At 36.8% G+C, this 22,309-nt stretch overlaps 2 protein-coding genes across 3 annotated transcripts in view; one reads left to right on the top strand and one right to left on the bottom strand.

Annotated features, from left to right (window-relative positions):
* Nucleotides 1–13,168, bottom strand: part of LOC133528796 (small G protein signaling modulator 2-like) — a 172,187-nt gene extending 159,019 nt beyond the window's left edge. The window contains exon 1 of the mRNA XM_061866263.1: nucleotides 12,789–13,168. Within this exon, the coding sequence (XP_061722247.1) occupies nucleotides 12,789–12,813 (25 nt within the window). The 5' untranslated portion in view covers nucleotides 12,814–13,168. The remainder of the gene's footprint in view (nucleotides 1–12,788) is intronic.
* LOC133528798 (vacuolar protein sorting-associated protein 33A) overlaps nucleotides 1–22,309 on the top strand; it is a 54,494-nt gene that overhangs the window by 23,105 nt on the left and 9,080 nt on the right. The window contains exons 1-6 of one of the 2 annotated variants that reach the window (XM_061866266.1): nucleotides 14,830–15,055; nucleotides 15,348–15,547; nucleotides 16,139–16,318; nucleotides 17,158–17,278; nucleotides 17,878–18,028; nucleotides 19,371–19,537. In XM_061866266.1, coding sequence (XP_061722250.1) covers nucleotides 14,939–15,055; nucleotides 15,348–15,547; nucleotides 16,139–16,318; nucleotides 17,158–17,278; nucleotides 17,878–18,028; nucleotides 19,371–19,537 — 936 coding nt within the window. In that variant the 5' untranslated portion in view covers nucleotides 14,830–14,938. Of the gene's footprint in view, nucleotides 1–14,829; nucleotides 15,056–15,347; nucleotides 15,548–16,138; nucleotides 16,319–17,157; nucleotides 17,279–17,877; nucleotides 18,029–19,370; nucleotides 19,538–22,309 lie in introns of those variants that run through there. The other variant, XM_061866267.1, reaches the window with a different exon arrangement.

Below are 22,309 nucleotides of genomic sequence, written 5' to 3'. Positions count from 1 at the left end.
CTTACTTTTCTTGTATATTAATAATATGTCTACATACAAATTTTCAAATCCCGGACTCAATAAAATATTTGATCTCCATACAATTTTTCAACCCCTTTTCACCACCTTAGGGGATGAATTTTCAAAAACGCTGTAATTCGTTTTTTCTTTTTAAATAAAATAGCTTTTTACAAAGTATCAATTTCCTAGCTTAAAATAAAACTTCTACCCCTTACAAACTTTCATTCCCTTTTTAACCCCCTTAAGGGTCGAATGTGTCAAAATCGCTTCTTAGCTCTTGTACACTATATAAATGTAACCTAGTGTGTAAATTTAAACTTTCTAGCATTTGTAGTTTCGGCATTTGCATTAGTCTTATAATATTATTAGAATATATTTGTAATCTTATAATCTATTCATACATTTTTAATTTTGTAGCTCAAAAAATTTACTTTAAGAGATTCCATTCTCAAAAGTCTAGATCACGTGTAGCTGTAAATCAACGTGTATGTTACAACCGTTCAATTTCAAAATCTATGATATCTTCGTAATTAGCATTCCCCATACAAACTTTGGACCTCCATTTTCACCCCTTTAGGGGATGAATTTTGAAAAATCCTTTCTTAGTGGACCCCTAGAACTTATAAGGAACCTACTTGCCAAATTTGGACTTTCTAGTCCCAGCGGTTTGGGCTGTGCGTTGATTTAAGTCAGTCAGTCAGGTCTTTCACGTTTATATATATCTTATACCTTTAAACGAGCAATTCTTGTATATATATATATATATATATATTTCTGTGATCTCGGAAACGGCTCTAACGATTACGCTGAAATTTGGTATATGGGGGTTTTTGGGGGTATACAATCTATCTAGATTAGTCTTATGTTTGGGAAAACGCGTGTTTTCGAGTTTTCATGCGTTTTTCTTTCGACGCAGAATATGGTCGCTAATTTCGTGTTGCCAGCCACTGTCCCTCTGGTCCAGCGGGTTAAGACGCGGACTGCTAAACGAGTGTTACGGGTTCGAATCTCGCCCGGTGACTAACTTTTGTTTCTTTTAAGTTTATGTAGATTATCACCTATACACCACCATATTACAATAAATAGTTATAACCGAGCAAAGTTCGGTCGCCCAGGTACTTAATATATAGATTCATACATTTTTAATTTTGTAGCTCAATAAATTTACTTTAAGGGATTGTATTCTCAAAAGTCTAGATCACGTGTAGCTGTAAATCAGCGTGTATGTTACAACCGTTCAATTTTAAAATCTATGATATCTTTGTAATTAGCATTCCCCACCAGGAGCCATACTTCACGTCGGCTACGTTATATTTTAATTCTGATCCCATTTTTATAGCGTTCCACAAAACCTTGGAAACGATACCCATATTGATATTTTGAGATTTCAACCCCATTGCACCCCCACCAGGGGGATGATTGTTCACTTCGGCTACCTTATATTTTAATTTTGATGCCATTTTTTTAATTAGCTTCTCAAAATACTATGAAAACGATACCCACATTGATATTTTGAGATATCAACCCTATTGGGGACTTTTCCCTCTCTTAAGGGTTGAATTTTCAAAAAACCTGAAACACGTATTTATTCATTTATCTTTAGGAATACTCATGTGAAATTTGGAATAAAATAGTCTAACTAATCTTGTTTCCCCATACAAACTTTGGACCCCCATTTTCACCCCTTTAGGGGATGAATTTTGAAAAATCCTTTCTTAGTGGACCCGTAGAACCTACTTGCCAAATTTGGACTTTCTCGTCCCAGCGGTTTGGCCTGTGCGTTGATTTAAGTCAGTCAGTCAGGTCTTTCACGTTTAAATATATAGATGAAGTATAGAAAGCGAATGTGATGAAGTATTGCATAGAACTATAGTACTTCAACTTCTCTTCAACCACGTTATTTTTGACACTGGCAAATCATATCAACATAACAAATTCAGATGAAATTCATAACCTGTTATTACTATCAGAATAAGCCGTTTCTTTGCACGTGCTAACAGAACCCTCGTAAGCCTTGTAAATTGTAGCATCATACTATCCGTAATAGATATAAGTGCACGAGCTCTTTATCCTTTACAAGACAACGTGAACGTACCTTTAAGCGCAAAAGCCGATTTTCCGTCAAGCAAAAATACTTGATAAATTTAAATTGATACACGACAGATCCAATCCATATTCAAGGCTCGGAAATTACTTGATGAATACATAATATAGGTACGTCCGTACTTAAGTCGAGCTTGTGAATCGCGGTTTCTCCTAAAGGTTTTTGAGATATTTTAACATTGATCTCTTAATATTAACGAGTGCCTCGCCTGTCTATCATCACAACGTTCACAATAAAGCAACATTCACAACATTCATAATATATCGAACTACTTCTTTGCGACAAAATTAAATTGAATTAGTCCTCATTTTCTTCCCTGGATGTTGACATCATGGAAAATATTTTTACAGAATTTTACGTATTCTAGTCATAGCTATGCCCGACGTTAGATTTTTTCCTTTTTTTATTTAATATTAAAATTAAGAGCGAAAAACAGGTTTCATACAAATGTTTAAATGCTCATAACTCATATTATATTGAAAAGATCGAAAAAAATCAAACAGTCTGGCATAGTTATGATTAAAACACATCAAACTTTGTAAAAATATTTAAAAAAATATTAATATCCAAAGAGGAAAATGGGGGCAATCGTCCCCTTTCGTCTAATGAGATGAAATAAAACTATGAAAACGGATTATATCGCGTTTAATGGATTTAAAATGCGTCCCAACGTTTCGGACCCTTTACAGCGTTCGTGGTGAACGGGAAACCGTTATATTATAATCCTTTTACAATACCTACATATTTTACTTCATGAATAACTATCATGAAGACGGGAGACAATATCATAAAGTTAAGTGATTTTATTTCTTACGAGTTATTATACTTAGATATGTTATGTTTATGCCCGCCATACGAGACTGAGTTTGATTTTCGCGCCTTTGATTTTTGAGTTTCTCTCGGGATTCAAAACCCGAACTCGTAGAAACTAACTTTACTATTTTGTTGTAGGTATGTAGCTACAGCCAACGAGTAACATAATGATACGGCAGTACGAGTAACATAGTGATACGGCAAATGGTGGCCACATTTTTGCCGTTTAGGTGATGAAAATAATCAAAATAAAACTATGTGACAAAGACCAAAAATTGGGGAATCAGTAGGCTAACAATAATAATATACTGATTTATACAACAATTAATTGGTTTATTAAAAAGCACCGTTCCCCTAATAAGGCGCCACTGGACGGTCGACGCAGTCTTAATCTCCTGGCAAAGCTTATAACCCTGTTTTTTAAATGTTTCTCTGACTAAATTACCTATATAGTTACTTAAGCACGGCTGGCCAACAACTATACACCTATAAATATATGGATATTTATGACTAGACAAGTAGATATTGAACAAAACATGAATAATGACAAAATATCTAATAAAACTCTCCAAGGAGAAACCGTAACGACACCGCAGGAAGAGAGTTTCGCCCAAAAATCCAATATTTGTTTTGCATCAACGTCAAGTTCGGAAGCTTTTGAAAGAAAGCAATTTACGCCCCGACCGAGAGAAGTCCGGAAAGCGTGTAAACAATTAGACACTCCCTAATGGATACTGGAACAATAAGTAAAAAGTTTCAAAACTGTTGTAGCTACAAAATACAAAATGGTTTATTTACAAATATACGAGGTAGGCTCGTAGTAAGTTACATACAGAAAAGCGTATATCCGTCAGACCAGAATAGGCTGATCCTATAGTTATCTTCGCCATCTGCGAGCAAAACTAGGAATTGCAATCTTTACTTTACGTCCTACAGATTATTTAGGCGATCACGCGGGTTTTAACATTTTTTACAGTACATATGGTGCTATTATACGGCACTAGTGCAAAAATAAGCATATTATGTTACCATGTCGAACATTTAAAGGGCCATATGTACTGTAAAACGTTGTACGATACATGTGCGAATAGGTAATTCGCAACTCGTGTCGATTTAAAACGCTCCCTTCGGTCATGTTATTTATGGCCACTCGATTCGAATTTTCTGTTTTTCGCACTTGTATCGTAATGTACTATTACAGTACATATGGTGCTACTTTACCGCACTAGTGCGAAAATTAGCATATTACGTTAGTGTGTCGAACATTTAAAGGGCCATATGTACTGTAAAACGTTGTACGATACATGTGCGAATAGGTAATTCGCAACTCGTGTCGATTTAAAACACTCCCTTCGGTCGTGTTATTTATGGCCACTCGTTTCGAATTTCCTATTTTTCGCACTTGTATCGTAATGTACTAATTTTTTCATTGTCTCTGAAAGCACTGACTAGCAAAATTTTAAACAGTCCTACTTATAATTTTGCTAGTCAACGGTAATGTAATGGTATGCAAAGTAACGACATGCAAATAAATAAAAACAAGTAAGTTAATTAGAAAAACAAAAAAAAGCGGCCAAGTGCGAGTCGGACTCGCGCATGAAGGGTTCCGTACAATTTAAGACGTATTAAAAAAAAATCTTCTTACTAGATCTTGTTCAACATTTTACCACTTTGGACACACATTTTACCACTTTGGAAGTGTCTCTCGCGCAAACTATTCAGTTTAGAAAAAAATGATATTAGGAACCTAACTATCATTTTTGAAGACCTATCCATAGATACCTTACACGTATATGTTTGATGAAAAAAAAATTTTTAAAATTTTATGACGTATTAAAAAAAAAACTACTCACTAGATCTCGTTCAAAACAATTTTCGGTGGAAGTTTGCATGGTAATGTATATCATATATTTTTTTTAGATTTTTCATTCTGTTATTTTAGAAGTTACAGGGGGGGGGACACACTTTTTTTCACTTTGGAAGGTTCTCTCGCGCAAACTATTCAGTTTAGAAAAAAATGATATTAGAAACATTAATATCATTTTTGAAGACCTATCCATAGATACCCCACACGTATGGGTATGATGAAAAAAAATTTTTTTTTTTAATTTCATGACGTATTAAAAAAAAACTACTTACTAGATCTCGTTCAAACCAATTTTCGGTGGAAGTTTACATGGCAATGTATATCATATATTTTTTTTAGATTTTTCATTCTGTTATTTTTGAAGTTACAGGGGGGGGACACACTTTTTTTCACTTTGGAAGGTTCTCTCGCGCAAACTATTCAGTTTAGAAAAAAATGATATTAGAAACATTAATATCATTTTTGAAGACCTATCCATAGATACCCCACACGTATGGGTATGATGAAAAAAAAATTTTTTTTTTAATTTCATGACGTATTAAAAAAAAACTACTTACTAGATCTCGTTCAAACCAATTTTCGGTGGAAGTTTACATGGCAATGTATATCATATATTTTTTTAAAATTTTCATTCTGTTATTTTAGAAGTTACGGGGGGGGGGGCACACATTTTACCACTTTGGAAGTGTCTCTCGCGCAAACTATTCATTTTAGAAAAAAATGATATTAGAAACCTCAATATCATTTTTGAAGACCTATCCATAGATACCCCACACGTATGGGTTTGATGAAAAAAGATTTTTTGAGTTTCAGTTCTAAGTATGGGGAACCCCCAAAATTTATTGTTTTTTTTCTATTTTTGTGTAAACATCCTAATGGGGTTCATAGAATACATCTACTTACCAAGTTTGAACAGTACAGCTCTTATAGTTTCGGAAAAAAGTGGCTGTGACAGAATCGGACAGACAGACGGACATGACGAATCTATAAGGGTTCCGTTTTTTGCCATTTGGCTACGGAACCCTAAAAACCGACTGCTACTATATTTTTAAAGTTTTGCTAAGAGTCTGCCTGCCCTCGCTAATAAGGACAGTCTAGATTACAAGTGAACATTTGCCCTTAATTAAAACGTAAAATTTTAATATAAAAATTACAATTTTGCATTAGCGTCCTCTAAATATACATACAAGCTACAATAAACGTGATTTATTTGTGGATTTTCCGGCATAGAATTTCTCTCCCTCCCAGGGTCGATTTTACATACTTTGTCACTTTCTCATCATTTTCTGAAGAATAAAGACAGCCTTTACGAGCTAGTTTGGTGAAAAGTTACTTCCGCATTAATTTACAATACTAGTATGAGTATACAAATCCTGCCATTGTGCATTGTTCGACACAATTTTATAGGTCTCGTGCAGGTACTTATTTACATAATAATCTCAACAGCATTTTTATTAAAACTGTTGGTGTTGACAAAGTTTGAAACTTTCCTATCACTTCATAAACAACTCAGATATTTCACAATAACACAAATCTGATAAAAACATAATTACAACGACCTTGCCATGAAAACTTTTCATTGTTTGATAAAGACAGCTGAAATCTGATAAAACCTACTCTAAATTGGAAAATACGGTCACTTTACTCTTTTTTTCCACGATTACTTAATTTTTTTGCGATCCTTGCTGTTACACACGAAAGGTTGGCTTGCTTACAAACAATGTTATTCCTTTGCCGGATATTTAGAAAACGTAGGTTTTCGAATTATAGGAAACACTTTAGAGGTACCTAGTAGCTTACTCTATACCTACCAACCTGTTATATATGTATGTGCATGTTATCGTGGAAACCAGAGGAAACGCGTTTCTTCAAAAATGAGTGTTTGCGCGGCACATAAGACGTATTCTAATTTTAATAATAAGCCACGAATTACGCCTAATATTTCCAAGATCGTTAGTAAAGTTATTATCGCGTAATGAGTATTTGTCTTTAAATTTAGGAACGAGAACTTTTGGGCATTTTTTCGATATATAACATTTTTATTTTAGTTTTATAATATTAGATAAAGGAAACCTAATTAGAAAAACATACTTTGCTAAAAACTGATAGCAAGAAAAAAGTATTGCCATGATTTGCTCAATTCGTATTTACGTCATGAAATTCCGCCAAAGCAGATTTATTTTAGAAGCTCTAAAACCTAATTCTTAAAATCATTAATCACCAGCCTGTCGACCGTTAACTTCCGGACTCAGAGATGAATAGGCCTAACCATGCGTCAGGAATTACATCATCATCAGGTACCAGAGGGGGGCAGCTGCCCCCTTTGGAGATTAAGAATTACATACGTTTTGCACATATAGCACATATAGCACAATCGGAATAGAACAAACCTCGAAATCTCTTGGACAGTCCTGAAATTTGGTATGTATGTAAATTAAAGGCCCCTTATTCATATCCATACCATTTGACATTTGGGGACCTCGAGGAATCGCAGCCATCTTGGAAAATGTGTACCATCCTGGAGAAATTCGCGTTTTACTCAAAATCTACGTTATCTAGGAAAATATGGTGTAAGACAACATTAGAGCTTATTCAATTATACATAAAAAAGTCCTAGATATCTTTGCGGAAAAACATCATGTCATAGAAAATACTTACTGAATCTAGGTTTAGCGCTTATACACTTCCGGGGGACATTCTCTTAATAGAAAATTGGGAGGAATATGAATTCCATTTTTGTCTATACACTTATACATGATCTACCCCAATATCAACATTTTACTTGACTGCGACTTCACCAGAAAGTAGGGTTATGGGTTTAAGTTCTGAATGATTCAGTACACCCTGTAGCTTAGGATACTTGCCAGATTTAAAAAAATGACATATTGGTAGATTCCTCTTTCCCTTCACAACCAGTTTACACTTGTTTTATTAGAGAAAATTTAGTAGATCCGCCTTGAGAGGACGCAGAATATTAAATCATATTTTTCTTCTAGCACCTAAATTATTGAGCGGATTTCAATAAAACAGACACCAGTAGATCCATAATTGGTACACGAGTGCTGTGATCATTTTAGTAATTTTGTATTGCATAGCATTCGTGTACCAATTATGTAAACAGGCTGTGAAGGGCAAGAGGAATCTACCGATATGTCATATATAAAAATCCGGCCAGTATCCTAAGTTACAGGGTGTACTGAATCATCAGTACATAAGCGCTAAACATAAGTGTATAAGCGCTAAACCTAGATTCAGCAAGTATTTTCTTTCACAAGATGTATTTTTTTCGCAAAGATATCTGGGACATTTTTGTGTATAATTTAATAGTATTTAATGTTGTCTTACATCATATTTTCCTAGATAACGTAGATTTTGAGTAAAACGCGAATTTATCCAGGATGGTACACATTTCCAAGAAGTGACGTAACCCCAAATGTCAGTTGGTATGGACATGAATAAGGGGCCTTTAATTTACATACATACCAAATTTCAGGACTGGCCAACAGATTTTGAGGTTTGTTCTATTCCGACTGTGCGTAAATACCCAAGGTTAAAAAAAGGCTCGATAGTCGATTAAACGAGTAAATTTTATGAAATTTCAACTTGTAAGACTCGAGTTCTTGCAAACTGTAATGACATCTGAGCCCTTGCGCTCTTATCGTCGCGAAAATATCTGCAAATATTTCAGGAAAAATAGCGGATGCCGTCAAAGCGGGCGGCGGAAATTAGATATCTTTTTAGGTGATTTTTAAGGCGGAACGAGCAATATTTTAAATGTCGCTAGATTGCTAGCGGCAAGATTTGAATGTGACTGACTGATGGTGCATGCAAATATTACAAGCAAATTGATAATGATTTGTATAATGTACAACTACTTACTACTTGTGCCTACTTTGGAGCTTTATGCGAACAGAGCGAAGCGGAGAGCTATATGGCTAAAGAAAACCCGAAGAATCTTCTGTTTCTATTTAGGTTAATTGCACTAAAATAATAGTAATAATGTCAATGCTGGTTTTGACCCTTCAGCTTCAGGAGCCAATGATAATACTTTACAGAGCCCATTATTTGGTAATAATATCAATAAATTTAAAGGGGCCCGGGAACGCTTTTATCATCAAAGAGGCACAAAAGAGGGTATTTTTAAGGTTCTTGGTGTAACAATCGCACCTAGAATGGCAGACTGTCTTTAATGTCGCTAACGAATACTGTATGCGTCTTATCTCATGAACGCACCCTTAACTTAATCCCATCTTACTCGTAATTTAAACATGCGCAACTTACGCTACGCTAACATACTTTAAGCACCCGATCCTTCGCCTAATGCTCATCGTTCCGTTATGAGCAGTCACTGCTCAAGTGCTCAGTAAGATTAAAGTTGCTCGTATATGTTCCTCCGATCCCATTTATCTAAGTCCACGTACCTTACAAGATTGATGCCAGTGACTCGAGTTTGGAGTAAGCAATTTTTCCTCGCGACTTAACCCTACATGACAGGCATAATGACCGTAATAATTAATCACATCGTATTACGGGTTTATAGGTGAGTCGTGAATAAAAACTGGACAATTTGGTGGTTTTTTGTACATGAAAAAAGTCATGTCTTTCTTCTCTTCTTCTTCCTAGCGCTGTCCCAGCATATTGCCACGGCTTATGGGAGCCTGGGGTCCGCTTGACAACTAATCCCAAGATTTGGCGTAGGCACTAGTTTTTACGAAAGCGACTGCCATCTGACCTTCCAACCCAGAGGGTAAAACTAGGCCTTGTTGGGATTAGTCCGGTTTCTTCACGATGTTTTCCTTCACCGAAAAGCGACTTTTTAAATGATTACTATGATTGTGTTCTTGATATTATGTACATGTAATGAATGAAAAAATAGCTTATGTAAAGTTAATTCACCATCGTTAATTCGAAACATAAGCTTTTAAAATGATTAAGAATTTTTCAAAATATATGCTTAGCGTAAAACTATCTTTCATAATAGTCCCAACTAAGTCATTATCTTCCTCACGTTATCCCGGCATTTTGCCACGGCTCATGGGAGCATGGGGTCCGCTTGGCAACTAATCCTAAGAATTGGCGTAGCCACTAGTTTTACGAAAGCGACTGCCATCTGACCTTTCAACCCAGAGGGTAAACTAGGCTACCTCCACCTTCCACAAACTAGGCCTTATTGAGAATAGTCCGGTTTCCTCAAGATGTTTTCCTCCATCGAAAAGTGACTGATATTTCGTACATAAGTTCCGAAAAACTCATTGATACAAGCCGGGGAAACCCGCGATCTCCGGATTGCAAGTCGCACGCTCTTACCGCTAGACCACAAGCGCTTCAAAAAAAAGTCATGTCTTTGAATTTATAATATAAAATATATTATTAGGTCTAACTTGTTCGATGTCTCAAGATGGTCAACTGATCAACAAAGGTTATTCCGTTAGAGAGTGCTTAGTTGTATAATACACTTTCCGGCCTTCCCCCGATCGTGACTTTCCTTTAATAAAATGAATTAACGTTGACGCCAAAAATATATTGATTTTTTGCGTAAATTAATAAGCATACCTACTAAGATTATATAAAAAAACATATTCAAATGATAGTTCCTCAAATATTTTACTTATTAATATGTTAAATTACATATACCTATTATCCATTACTACTTCTTTTTCATGAGGCATTCCAGTCACACTGCGTAAGTCTTATTTACGGCAAGTCTCAAGACGTCAAGTGCTTAGAAGGTTTAACATTAATAATTAATATCATTATGTACTTTACTACGTATTATTTACTTAACTTGGAAGAAATAATAATATGATTAAGTATAGGTATCTATAAACATTGAAGTACGTATTATCATCGTCTTGGTGAGATTATTACATATTTGGATAAAAAAGCGGCCAAATGCGAGTCGGACTCGCCCATGAAGGGTTCCGTACCATTTATGACGTATTAAAAAAAACAACTTACTAGACCTCGTTCAAACCAATTTTCGGTGGAAGTTTGCATGGTAAATGTACATCATATATTTTTTTTTAGTTTTATCATTCTCCTATTTTAGCAGTTACAGCCCCCCCCCCCCCCCCCCCCCCCATTTTACCACTTTGGTTGGTTTTGGTTTGGTTTGGTTCTCGCGCAAACTATTCAGTTTAGAAAAAAATGATATTAGAAACCTCAATATCATTTTTGAAGACCTATCCATAGATACCACACACGTATGGATTTGATGAAAAAAAAAATTGAGTTTCAGTTCTAAGTATGGGGAACCCCCAAAATTTATGGTTTTTTTTTCTGTTTTTGTGTGAAAATCTTAATGCGGTTCATAGAATACATTTACTTACCAAGTTTGAACAGTATAGTTCTTATAGTTTCGGAAAAAAGTGGCTGTGACATAAACGAACAGACAGACGGACATGACGAATCCATAAGGGTTCCGTTTTTTGCCATTTGGCTACGGAACCCTAAAAAGGCAGGTAGATTTTAGGCGAAGTATTTAAATTAAATGAAAAATATATATTTTGCACTTAGGACTAATGGTCATGCGCTTGTGGCCTAGCGGTAAGAGTGGGCGACTTGCAATCCGGAGGTCACGGGTTTCCCCGGCTCGTACCAATGAGTTTTTCGGAACTTATGTACCAAATATCAGTCACTTTTCGATGGAGGAAAACATCGTGTGGAAACCGGACTAATCCCAATAAGGCCTAGTTTATGGAAGGTGGAGGTAGCCCAGTTTACCCTCTGGGTTGAAAGGTCAGATGGCAGTCGCTTTCGTAAACCTAGTGCCTACGCCAATGCTTAGGATTAGTTGCCAAGCGGACCCCAGGCTCCCATGAGCCGTGGCAAAATGCCGGGATAACGTGAGGAAGATGATGACTTAGTTGGGACTATTATCAACGATAGGCTATTTTTTTTTATTACGCTAAGCATATATTTTGAAAAATTCTTAATCTTTTTAAAAACTTATGTTTCAAATTAACGATGGTGAATTAACTTTATCTAAGCTATTTTTTCATTCATTACATGTACATAATATCAAGAACAAATCATCATAATCATTTAAAAAGTGCTAAATAAACACAAGTGCTGCGTTATACACGCATCAGCTCCAAGAGCTGCTAGTGCATCAAATAAAATAATAAATAATAATAATCATCATCATCTTCCTCGCGTTGCCCCGGATTTTTGCCACGGCCCCTATGAGTTGAGACTGGGATCCACTTGGCGAAAGGAACCCAGAGGGGAAAACTAGACCTTATTGGGATTAATCCGGTTTCCTCACTATATTTCCCTTCACCGAAAACTTAACAGGTTGCCTATACAATACACCCTACTACGTACTTATCCACGGTGCGTTTTCCACATTTACATAAATCGAACACTTGTTGTGTCGCCGCTACCGGGCGCAACATTAGCAAAACAAATTGTATTCACAATCGATAAGATATCGTAGAGACTTCAGTACCTATATATCTTACTATACCTTCATGAAGACGTAGCTACATGTAACGCTATTTTTTAATCAAGTTACCCACAGGTTATTGTAATTATTTTGTACGATCTGTATTTCCGTCGATATAAACCACCGAAAATAAAAAAGTACGAAGTAAACGTTTTAACTTTTTCAATTGATTTTACGCGCGTAATGGATTAGATTTCATCAAATTACTTTTTAACTGGCCGTTAAACGACACAGTGTAAACTACCGTCAACGAATCAAGGTATAAACCCCATTACATACAATGAAGTTTCCATCAGGCGTTTGTTATCGCTCAATGCCATAAAAACACGACTGAAACATCACATGGTCGATTTTCGCCCACGCACCCACTTATCATGACAATGTCAACGCGAAGTTAACTTTTATACTTACAAATACTTTAATTATAAAACATTCTGAAAAAAGATGGCTATCATTAAACAATTTTATTACATGTTCTAGATAGGCAACGTTTTTGTTAAATTAAATAGTATCTAGTTAAATTGTACAGAAATTAAGAAAATATATTGAGAACTCACCTTTATTTTGGTTTGCCATTTTCATTTTCAGCCCATGAGTAGTATTGCATATTTTTCCCCAGATATTCACATTACTCTCTATGTTTACGTTTTCTAAACACTGTCGGGAGCTACTGATGTTCCGGTGACGTGTTTTTCAAGCCGCGGGTGGTTACAAATGGCTTGTTTTGTGGAAAAATCGATGCCGCGCCGCGCGCAGCCGGTGGTTCCACGCAAGTGATAAGGGCTTGACTGCCTAACCGTGGTATCATCCTTGTGGGTACCTCCCCTTTATACATATACACTATACAGGCTAGCCAGCTACGGCTTCAGCTGATACGCGTTAAACTAGTAAAGTCGTAAAACGTGTAAAACTGACAAGTTTCAGCAAAGTCATACTCGCTTTTATTGTAATTAATGTATAGAAATAGTCTTTATACAAACTGGGGTTTCGTAATTGGGGTTTGAATTAGACTAAGTTAATACCATAGAATGCATTACAATATGTACCGCTACCTACTAGTTTTTACCAAGAATATTCTTCAATTGGGGAGGACTTGTAATTCTTGTTAATGAACCAAATAATTACAAAGTACTGGGTACAAGTACAAACACTTGCACGTATTTGGTCATCTGCACAAGTATAAATGAATTAGAGATATTTATAAAACAAAGTACTTACTTTTCGCTCAGTATACTAATAAATAAAACTTAATGATTAGGTATGTTATCCTTGGCAAAATGATAAATAGGTAGGATAATAATATTTTGGAGACACTTAAGGAATTGTTACTTAATAATTAGCTATAAGTACTAGACATAGAGCAACCTATAAGTAAGTACCTACCTAAAAGGGTAGAAAAATCAGCATTTGATGGAGCACGCTGTTTGTTTGTGTAATAAACTACTCGGCTAAAGTTTCACATATGTTTCACACTTTACATGCATCTCACGCATTTCAAACATAACTGACATTGACAAGTCGAAAACCAGAGATATATAATTTTTATGGGTTCTACAGATGCCACCGATATTTCAGATTGGTCAGACCAAAGAATGAGTCCGACCTTAATACCCGCCTTCCACTGCGAGCGGAACGGGCTCCGTACGTACGGAGTGAATAAGAGCGAGCGGAACGGACTTAATGGGTTCAAACTGTTTCCGGATTCCATGCGGACTCCGCTCGACTAGCGACACTAATTGCCATACGAGCACTACCATAGCTAGCGAGTTAGCGGAGCGGACTGAGCGAGTAAAAATGGATCCGCTCTGTCATAACGTCTCACGCTACTTTTGAACGAACTCCGCTCTCATTTCCCACCTCGCTCGCTCCGTAAAGTCCGCTGGCAGACAGGCTCTTTCTCTTTCTTGGCGGAAATGCATCCATCACCATTCTACTCTGGTCCGCTCAGTCCATTGCATCTGTTTCCGTTCTACCCTTTTTGGTGCAAGGCGTAACGGGTGACAGATCGTGATGATAAATTGCAGTGAAATTGTTGCATCGGTAGATCGCCACCTTCTTGTAGATCGCTTTATTAAAAAAGTATTGCGTTTCAATATTCCTACATAAAACGTTACCAATTATCTTTCGATTACATTTATTTAAATGAACTTAATATCCAAAGGAGTGTAAAAATGTGAAATATTCCAAACTTATTTAGTTTTAATATTGATTAACACTCACAGCGCACACTACGCAAATCACGCACACTGTGCACTCCATAAATAGCGTTCAGTTATTGATTTTTGATACGATGACATTAGTGACATAACACATGACAGCCCATAACTGACAGCCGCTATGAAGTTTCATGTGTCATCGAAATTGAGATTACTTCAGATTGAAATAAACAAAAAAATCGCTATATTTTTCACAATAATAATGTAACTTATCATGCTGTGTCTAATTAACATGATAAAATGTGACGATCCACGGTAAAAGGTACCTTATGGCGGTTGGCGCTTACGCTGTTATTTACGACGCTCCAATACTAATGCCATGCTATGCAACGTAAGCGCCAACCGCCATAAGGTACCTTTTACCGTGGATCGTCACAAATATAATATACGAAAGTAAACACTCGCTGCAATAGTTAGCAAGCTACTTAACAGTTGAGCGTTGACGTGGTTTAATAAAATCCTTACAGTATTTCCTTGTTTTCATAAGCGACATGAAGGATACTAAAATGAGTTCCCATCTATCGGGGGGCAGATTAAACGTAGCACTAGTCCAAGAGACCATGAGAAAGGATTTATTAAACCTTCTTCAGATGTGTGAGGGTCCAAAAGTAAGTAATAATCAAGTCAAAAAGTATATTTTAGAAATATTACCTGTAAAATTTAATCTGACCGAAGACGAGGCCTACAGTCTTAGCCTGCCCAGAAGGACGAATAAAAAAAGTATAATTTAAATTTGGGAGGAAACGCTGCCAGCATCTATGGCACCATGCCATTGGGGTTTTAAGTTATAAGTTAGTTATTTAACTCTGTTATATCCGTTTCGTTTTGGATGTTAAAAAAAACTTATTATTTAACCAATTTAAATTAAATATTTACAATTTAAGTATTTGTCTTTTTCAGATAACTATTTGGGATGAGTGGCTAGCGGGTCCAGTAGGTCTCGTAGCACAGTATTCGTTGCTCAAGGAACATGAAGTGGCTGATATGTTTTTGTTGAAGCCAGGAAGCCTGCCCACTATTTCTGTAAAACACATAGTTTTCATTGCTAGAGCTAAGCTAGCATTGATGGACTTGGTTGCTGATTATATTAATTCACTCCGGTAAGTTTACTATCACAAGATATACTATAAAGATTATGCCTAATCTCAGGTCTATGTTTTAGACTTTACCTTAAACTTTAGCAACACATTACTACATATTTTATTTATTTTTATGTATGGATCTCCAAAAAGCTGTGTAAAACCACAATTTATTGTTTTCTTGGGATAAAGTTCTTTATTGCACAGTACAGAGTGGCTGGGGGCTAGACAAAAAAAAGTGTTTTCTGTCACAACCCTTTCTTAACTCCGTTCCAACTGAGTGTTCCATGAACACGAACATGAAAATGATTTCCTCATATGTGACGTGGATAGTGGAACTTCATTCCAACCAAGTGATCCATGAAACTCACACATTTTTTTAGTTTCTAAAACATTTGTTACACTACAAAAATTTTTTTGTATTAAATCAAAAATTTTGACAATGTAAACACAGAAACCATATATTTCTTATAATCAATGTTGATAATTTTGCATGCCATTTGCTTTGTACCTATATGGAACACAATTTACAATAATTCTTATAATATGTAAATGTTGATAGTTTCTGAACACAAATCTTTATATCCAAACTTAATGTCTCAACAATTACAGATCCAAGCAAACCCACCCAGTAGAGTTCCACCTGTTCTTTGTGCCACGGAGGAGTGAGCTCTGCGAGAAGCACCTTGCAAACAGAGGAGTCCTGGCCAGCCTCACCATACAGGAGTTCAAATGTGACATCTTCCCGTTTGACAGTGATGTCATGTCTTTGGAGCTGCAGAATGATTTTAGGTGAATTTACTAGTTATTGTCACAAATTAAATAATAGTATTACCATACAGAAAGGAAACTTCCTACAAAACCAAAGTTTGACACTGATTCACGGACAAATCATGTTGTCCCTTTCTAATGCGTGGCAATATCCCTTTCTGCTATTTAGGGTTGTAAATTTTCAAGTCATTATCTTATCTATTGGTTGTAATGGTTGTGCACGCAAAGGAATGTCAAGTTTTGCCAACCCTAATAATTGCTTGTAGCAATGCTGAGCTGAATGGAGCCAATAACGCTTGAAAGATCTAGTTCCCCCCCACTGCTATTGTGTATATTTGGCTATAAAATTTTAAACGTCATAGGAAAATCTAATGTATTTACAACCAGAGACACATTTCTTGAGCAACTACTTAAAATTTAAGATCTTAATGGTTTTGCATAAATGCACTACAGTCAAGTGCAAAAATATGTATCGAAATAATCTTCTCATAAATATGGTACTACGCTCTTATTACACTGAAATAAGATGCTATGGGACATATTTTTGAGTAAGATGTGTACACCCATATTTTTACACTTGACTGTACAACCCTCAATTAGCTAGTAATTGTTTGTCTTTATCTGTAATTTTGACTTCAATCGAATTAGAACCGTTCATAAACCAAATAAAGTAGCATTGTCTTTAAGCTCATTGCTTTCTCAAACGAAATTCATTCCAATGCACTATACAATAAGGTTCAAATTAAAATAGCAATATGTCGTATGGTGGGCCTTGCGAGGATAAAGTTACAAGTATAGCTTTATACCAAAAACTTTTCTGTGCTAACACCTAACTTGTAGTAATGGAATTTCTCTTGTAGGGAGAACTATCTGGAAGGCGACCCGACTTGTGCGTACCAATCTGCGCTCGCGCTGCGCACGATACAACATTTGTACGGCATCATACCGCGCGTGTTTGGAAAAGGAGTTGCTGCTAAACAAGTACGTATATTTTTAGGTATAGGTACCTACTTAAGACTATACTATTACTAACTTACTGCTTACTGCTACCCTTTCTCCGCAGACGTTTTGTCTGGATGCCCTTGGCCTTTCCCATATTTCTCCATGTGTCTCTGTCTAGAGCCTGTCTTCTCCACAAGGCTCCAGCTACCTGCCTGAACTCGTCTTCCCATCTCATGTTTTGTCCACTGTGTGTGATGTCATTTTTCTCTTTTGTCTCTGATCATGTGGCCACTGTCCGTCTGTCTGTCTGTCACCAGGCTGTATCTAAACTAACTATGATAGCTAAACAGTAAATTTTCACAGATGATGTATTTCTGTTGCTACTAAAACAACAAATACTAAAAATAGAATAAAATAAATATTTAAGTGGGGCTCCCATAGGCAACTTACGTGATTTTGCTGTTTTTTTGTTACTACAATTATATTTCACAGTGATGAGCATGATAACAAGACACAATTCATTGTTTTCATTTTTTTTCTATTTTTCCAAGATTCTACTCCTTTTTCTAATTTTCCCAAGTTTATTCATCCAATCCTTAAGAAAGGAATAAAACAATTTTATGGATTTTTTTCCCTAGGTATGGGACCTACTTTGTCGGCTGAACAAGGAAGAGCAAGACGCTACAAAGGGAGCCACTACGTCTTGTATAGACCAGCTGCTGCTCCTGGACCGCGCCGTGGACTTCACTAGCGTCATGACCACGCAGCTTACGTACGAGGGACTTATAGGTAACCTTGTACAATCTAGGCATGCCTGATAACACTAAGAAACTCATTGTACAACCTGGGATGCGGACCGCCCGTGCACACTACTATTTGGTACAACAATAACTTAGACTTAGCCTTTATATGGCAGTGGGAATATATTTCCCACCCGATTTTGAACTCTATTTCAAGGTTCAATTTTGCATAATATGTGACATCCTTATAAAGGGTTAATTATTAGGCTACATGCGAGTTTTATTTTGTAATTTATTTTGTATTATTATTTAGTATTTTAAATTTTAAATTATTTGGATGATAACAAAATAATAATTTTGACTGTTTTTAAAATAAGTTTTTTTTCTGTCATGTAACTGTGGCTTTTAAGAACCTGAAATAAACGAATTATAATAATAATAATAAATATCATAGGACATTATTACACAAATTGACTAAGTCCCACAGTAAGCTCAATAAGGCTTGTGTTGAGGGTACTTAGACAACGATATATATAATATATAAATATTTATAAATACTTAAATACATAGAAAACACCCATGACTCAGGAACAAACATCCATGCTCATCACACGAATACATGCCCTTACCAGGATTTGAACCCGGGACCATCAGCTTCGTAGGCAGGGTCACTACCCACTAGGCCAGACCGGTCGTCAAATTCATTGATTGATTAGGCAAGCGTATGCATGTCCGCCATGCCTCGGGCGCTCGCCGAGCTTTTTTGCGCTGAATTTAAGGTTGCACCCGACGTCAACGACCTCGCGCGTTTGGGCAGAACTTATACATCTCACCGCACCACCCGTTGCAAAAGATCGAGCGCGCAGCATTGCATGCATTGGCAATAGAATTTCACTTGTTCGCGCGCGCCACGCAGGACAGGTCAGTCTAGCAACACGACCTGCCCCGCACTGACTATACGGACGAGAGCGGGGTAATCGTAGGAACCTAGGCGGGATTAAGTTAGGTAAGGCTTATATTTTAGGTATTGAAACACAGTTTTATGAATTTGCAAAAAGAGAGAAAACGAAATCATTTTATAGTGTTATGTGAGAAAGATTGTAAAGTTTTCTATATTTTCGATAAAAGTTGCAGTAGTAATAAGGATACTACTAAAAGAAATAGGGGTGACTTCAAGAATTTTTTTCTTCATTTATTTAAATTATAATAGATTTTCAGAAAAACCATATCATATCTCATATCTTGTAGATTAGGTATTATATATTTTTTTCTGCTCAGAAAGTGTCATGTTTAATATGAAAATGGTTCAGAGTAACTCAGTGTTACGGTATTTTGCGGGAGGACGAGCCTTAAGGAATGCTGGTCATAATTCAACATTATTTTGTTTATAGACGAGCTATTTGGCATCAAAGGTTCAACGGCGACATTCCCCGCGCACAAGTTCATGAGCTCCGAGGAGGCGAGTACCACCGAAATTAAGGCGGGAGAGAAAAAACGCATCATTCTCAATTCGGGGGAGGAACTGTTTGCTGAGCTACGGGACTGTAGTTTTATTGCGGTTAGTGAATTGTAAACCTTATTATCATATAAATATAGGGAGCGTGCACGAACTGTAGGAGGCAGCACAGGAGCTGTCAGATTTTTGGCGCGAGGCGTAAATGTGATGTTTATTGTTCCGATGTAGCCCACAAGATGGCAGAACCTACTATGCACAAGAAAACACGTGACGTGTAAATGTACATGTTTATGGTTCCGATTCAGGCCACAAGATGGCAAACCCTCCAACGCGCACGGTCCCTATAGTGCCAAGTAGATGTTTAATATTCCTTTGCGGATTCGTTAACGGCGATCCGTAGAATTTCTTCTGAAGAGCTTGTAAATCTCTCGCAAAACCGAATTTTGTTTTATATATTCGGAACAGAAAAGGTGTCATTTTGGAAGGATTTTTCCGGATCCGCGAAGAAATTCAAAGGTGTATGTAAAATCCCCAACCCGCATTGGGCCAGCGTGGGGACTATAGCCCTTTCGAACATAAGAGGAGGCCTGTGCCCAGCAGTTGGACGTACATTTAGGCTGAATTATTATTTTATTATTATTATTATTATTTTCCGGATTACGGGACTGTAAATCTCTTCTCTTTTCATCGTTAAATCCCCATTTGGGTTTAGGGTTCAAATATTCTTCAACCCATTCACAGCACTCCCATCTATTATCTATTCCGCCTATTCCATGGAACGGCACCAATATTCAGGCTGCATTTCCAACAGAGATATTCGAGGATGTGTAGCTTGTTAAGAACCAATAGAATCACTTCCTCGCTCAGCGCAGCTCTAATCGGCAATTTTCTAATGGTTTTTAACAAACGCATTCCTCGCTACGCTTTCTAGCACATCTCTGATGGAAACGCAGCCTTAGGCCAGCCATGTGTTGTAAGCCGGACATAATCCATGTCATATCCATTTTAAACAAATGATATATAATCCTATGGATATAACCATTCTAATGCCATTGTTGTTGTATAGGATTCGCCATAAAAAAATATTTTCAGTCAGTGGGTTTTGTTGTTAAAAATTTACAGACCAACTTATGGCTCCCGTACAGTAAAACCGCTTTTGAATTATTTTTTATATTTTTGTATACCTTCTGCAATACAATGTTAACTATTGTTAGATGCGTTTTTAGCATGTGTGGGTGAACGTATTAATGTATGCATGTATGTGTCAAAATCCAGTCGCAAATAAATCTTCAAACAGTGCACACGTCTATCTCTTAAGAAAAATCCCTACATACAACTATCAACCTTATTACAAAGAACATTTGGTCGACATCGAACCGGAGGAGGAACCAGATAAGCGAAGTCCAGTCGGCCGGCGACAACAATAGCGGACCGCATTCCTGAGCCTACTTACTATCTGCAGTTGCGAACTATAAGGAAATTATGACAAATAAAATAAAGTGAAGTTAAATAAGTTGTGTTATCGTGTTGTTTACGTGAATGAACAAGTAAATACTGCAATATGAGTACTAACGAACAGTTAATTCGTGTTTTGGAGGATACAGCGGTATTATTGAAGAAAACTGAAACTAATTTGAAGAAATGTCCCAAACAACGTTTAACTAAAGGCTACTTAGAATCTCGAGCACAGTGCATCGACTCTTATTGGAAAACGTTTACATCGGCGCATAAACAGCTGGTACAGAATACTACGATGCAGGAGCGCGGCGAGATGCAGTATTTTCTCAAGGAAGAATATTATGTCGTGGAGGAGTTATACCTATGTTTACAAGGTGATATCAAGGACGCGCTCGCTGCTGCCGCTCCCACATATGTTCATGGAACAAGTTCGCTGGATATCACGATGTTTGAAGCTGTACAACAACATGTGAAGTTACCTGCAATTGTTTTACCTGTGTTTTCTAATAACTATGAAGAGTGGCCGACGTTTCATGATTTGTTTACGTCGTTAGTACATAACAACACGAGTCTTAGTAAGGTTCAGAAACTGCACTATTTAAAGTCAAGTATCGCCGGTGAAGCCGCTGCATTATTGAAGCATGTTACGATTACAGAACAAAATTATGAGTTAGCCTGGGAGACTTTAAAGCAAAGGTATGGTAATAAGAGGTTAATTGTGAACTCCCTTTTGAAGAGATTGTTTAATCAAAGGAAAGGTACTACGCAAACAGCTAGTCAAATAAAACATCTACTGGATACTACCACGCAATGTTTGAATGATTTACAAAATCTTCAAGTGAATATAAACGAGTGGGATCCGTTCATAATATACCTGGTGGTGAATCGACTCGACAACGAAACTCATAAGGGTTGGGAGGAACACGCCTACAGTTTGAATGCTGACCAGTTACCCAAGTGGACTGAATTAAAAAAGTATCTCGAGTCGAAGTTTCGCACGCTAGAACTGGTTAACCCTGTCACTGCTACCATACCTAAAGAAGCAAAAACAATTAAGGAAAAGTCTTACCACGTATCAACAACATCGAAGAGCTGTGTTTTATGTAGGGATGAACACACTTTATGTCACTGTCAACAGTTCACGAAAATGTCACCTGTGGAGAGAATTGATTATGTGAAGAAAACTAAATTATGTTTCAACTGCCTCCTGCCTGGACATTCTGCATCACGATGTCGTCTTTCCCTTTCATGTCGTATATGCAAAAAGAGGCATCACACCATGATACACCAAGCGCAGAATGAGGAGTCAGTGAAGACTCAAGCTCACCACAGTCAGCTTACATACCACGAAGAAGACCCGCAGAATGATGAAGAAGTAGAAGTGGTGGAAATTTCGTGTAACTTTGCCTGCAAGAA

Source organism: Cydia pomonella, chromosome 20, assembly GCF_033807575.1.
Source record: "Cydia pomonella isolate Wapato2018A chromosome 20, ilCydPomo1, whole genome shotgun sequence".
NCBI lineage: Eukaryota > Metazoa > Arthropoda > Insecta > Lepidoptera > Tortricidae > Cydia > Cydia pomonella.
The sequence above is the reverse complement of the archived record's forward strand: the minus strand, read 5'-3'. Positions and strand labels throughout refer to the sequence as shown.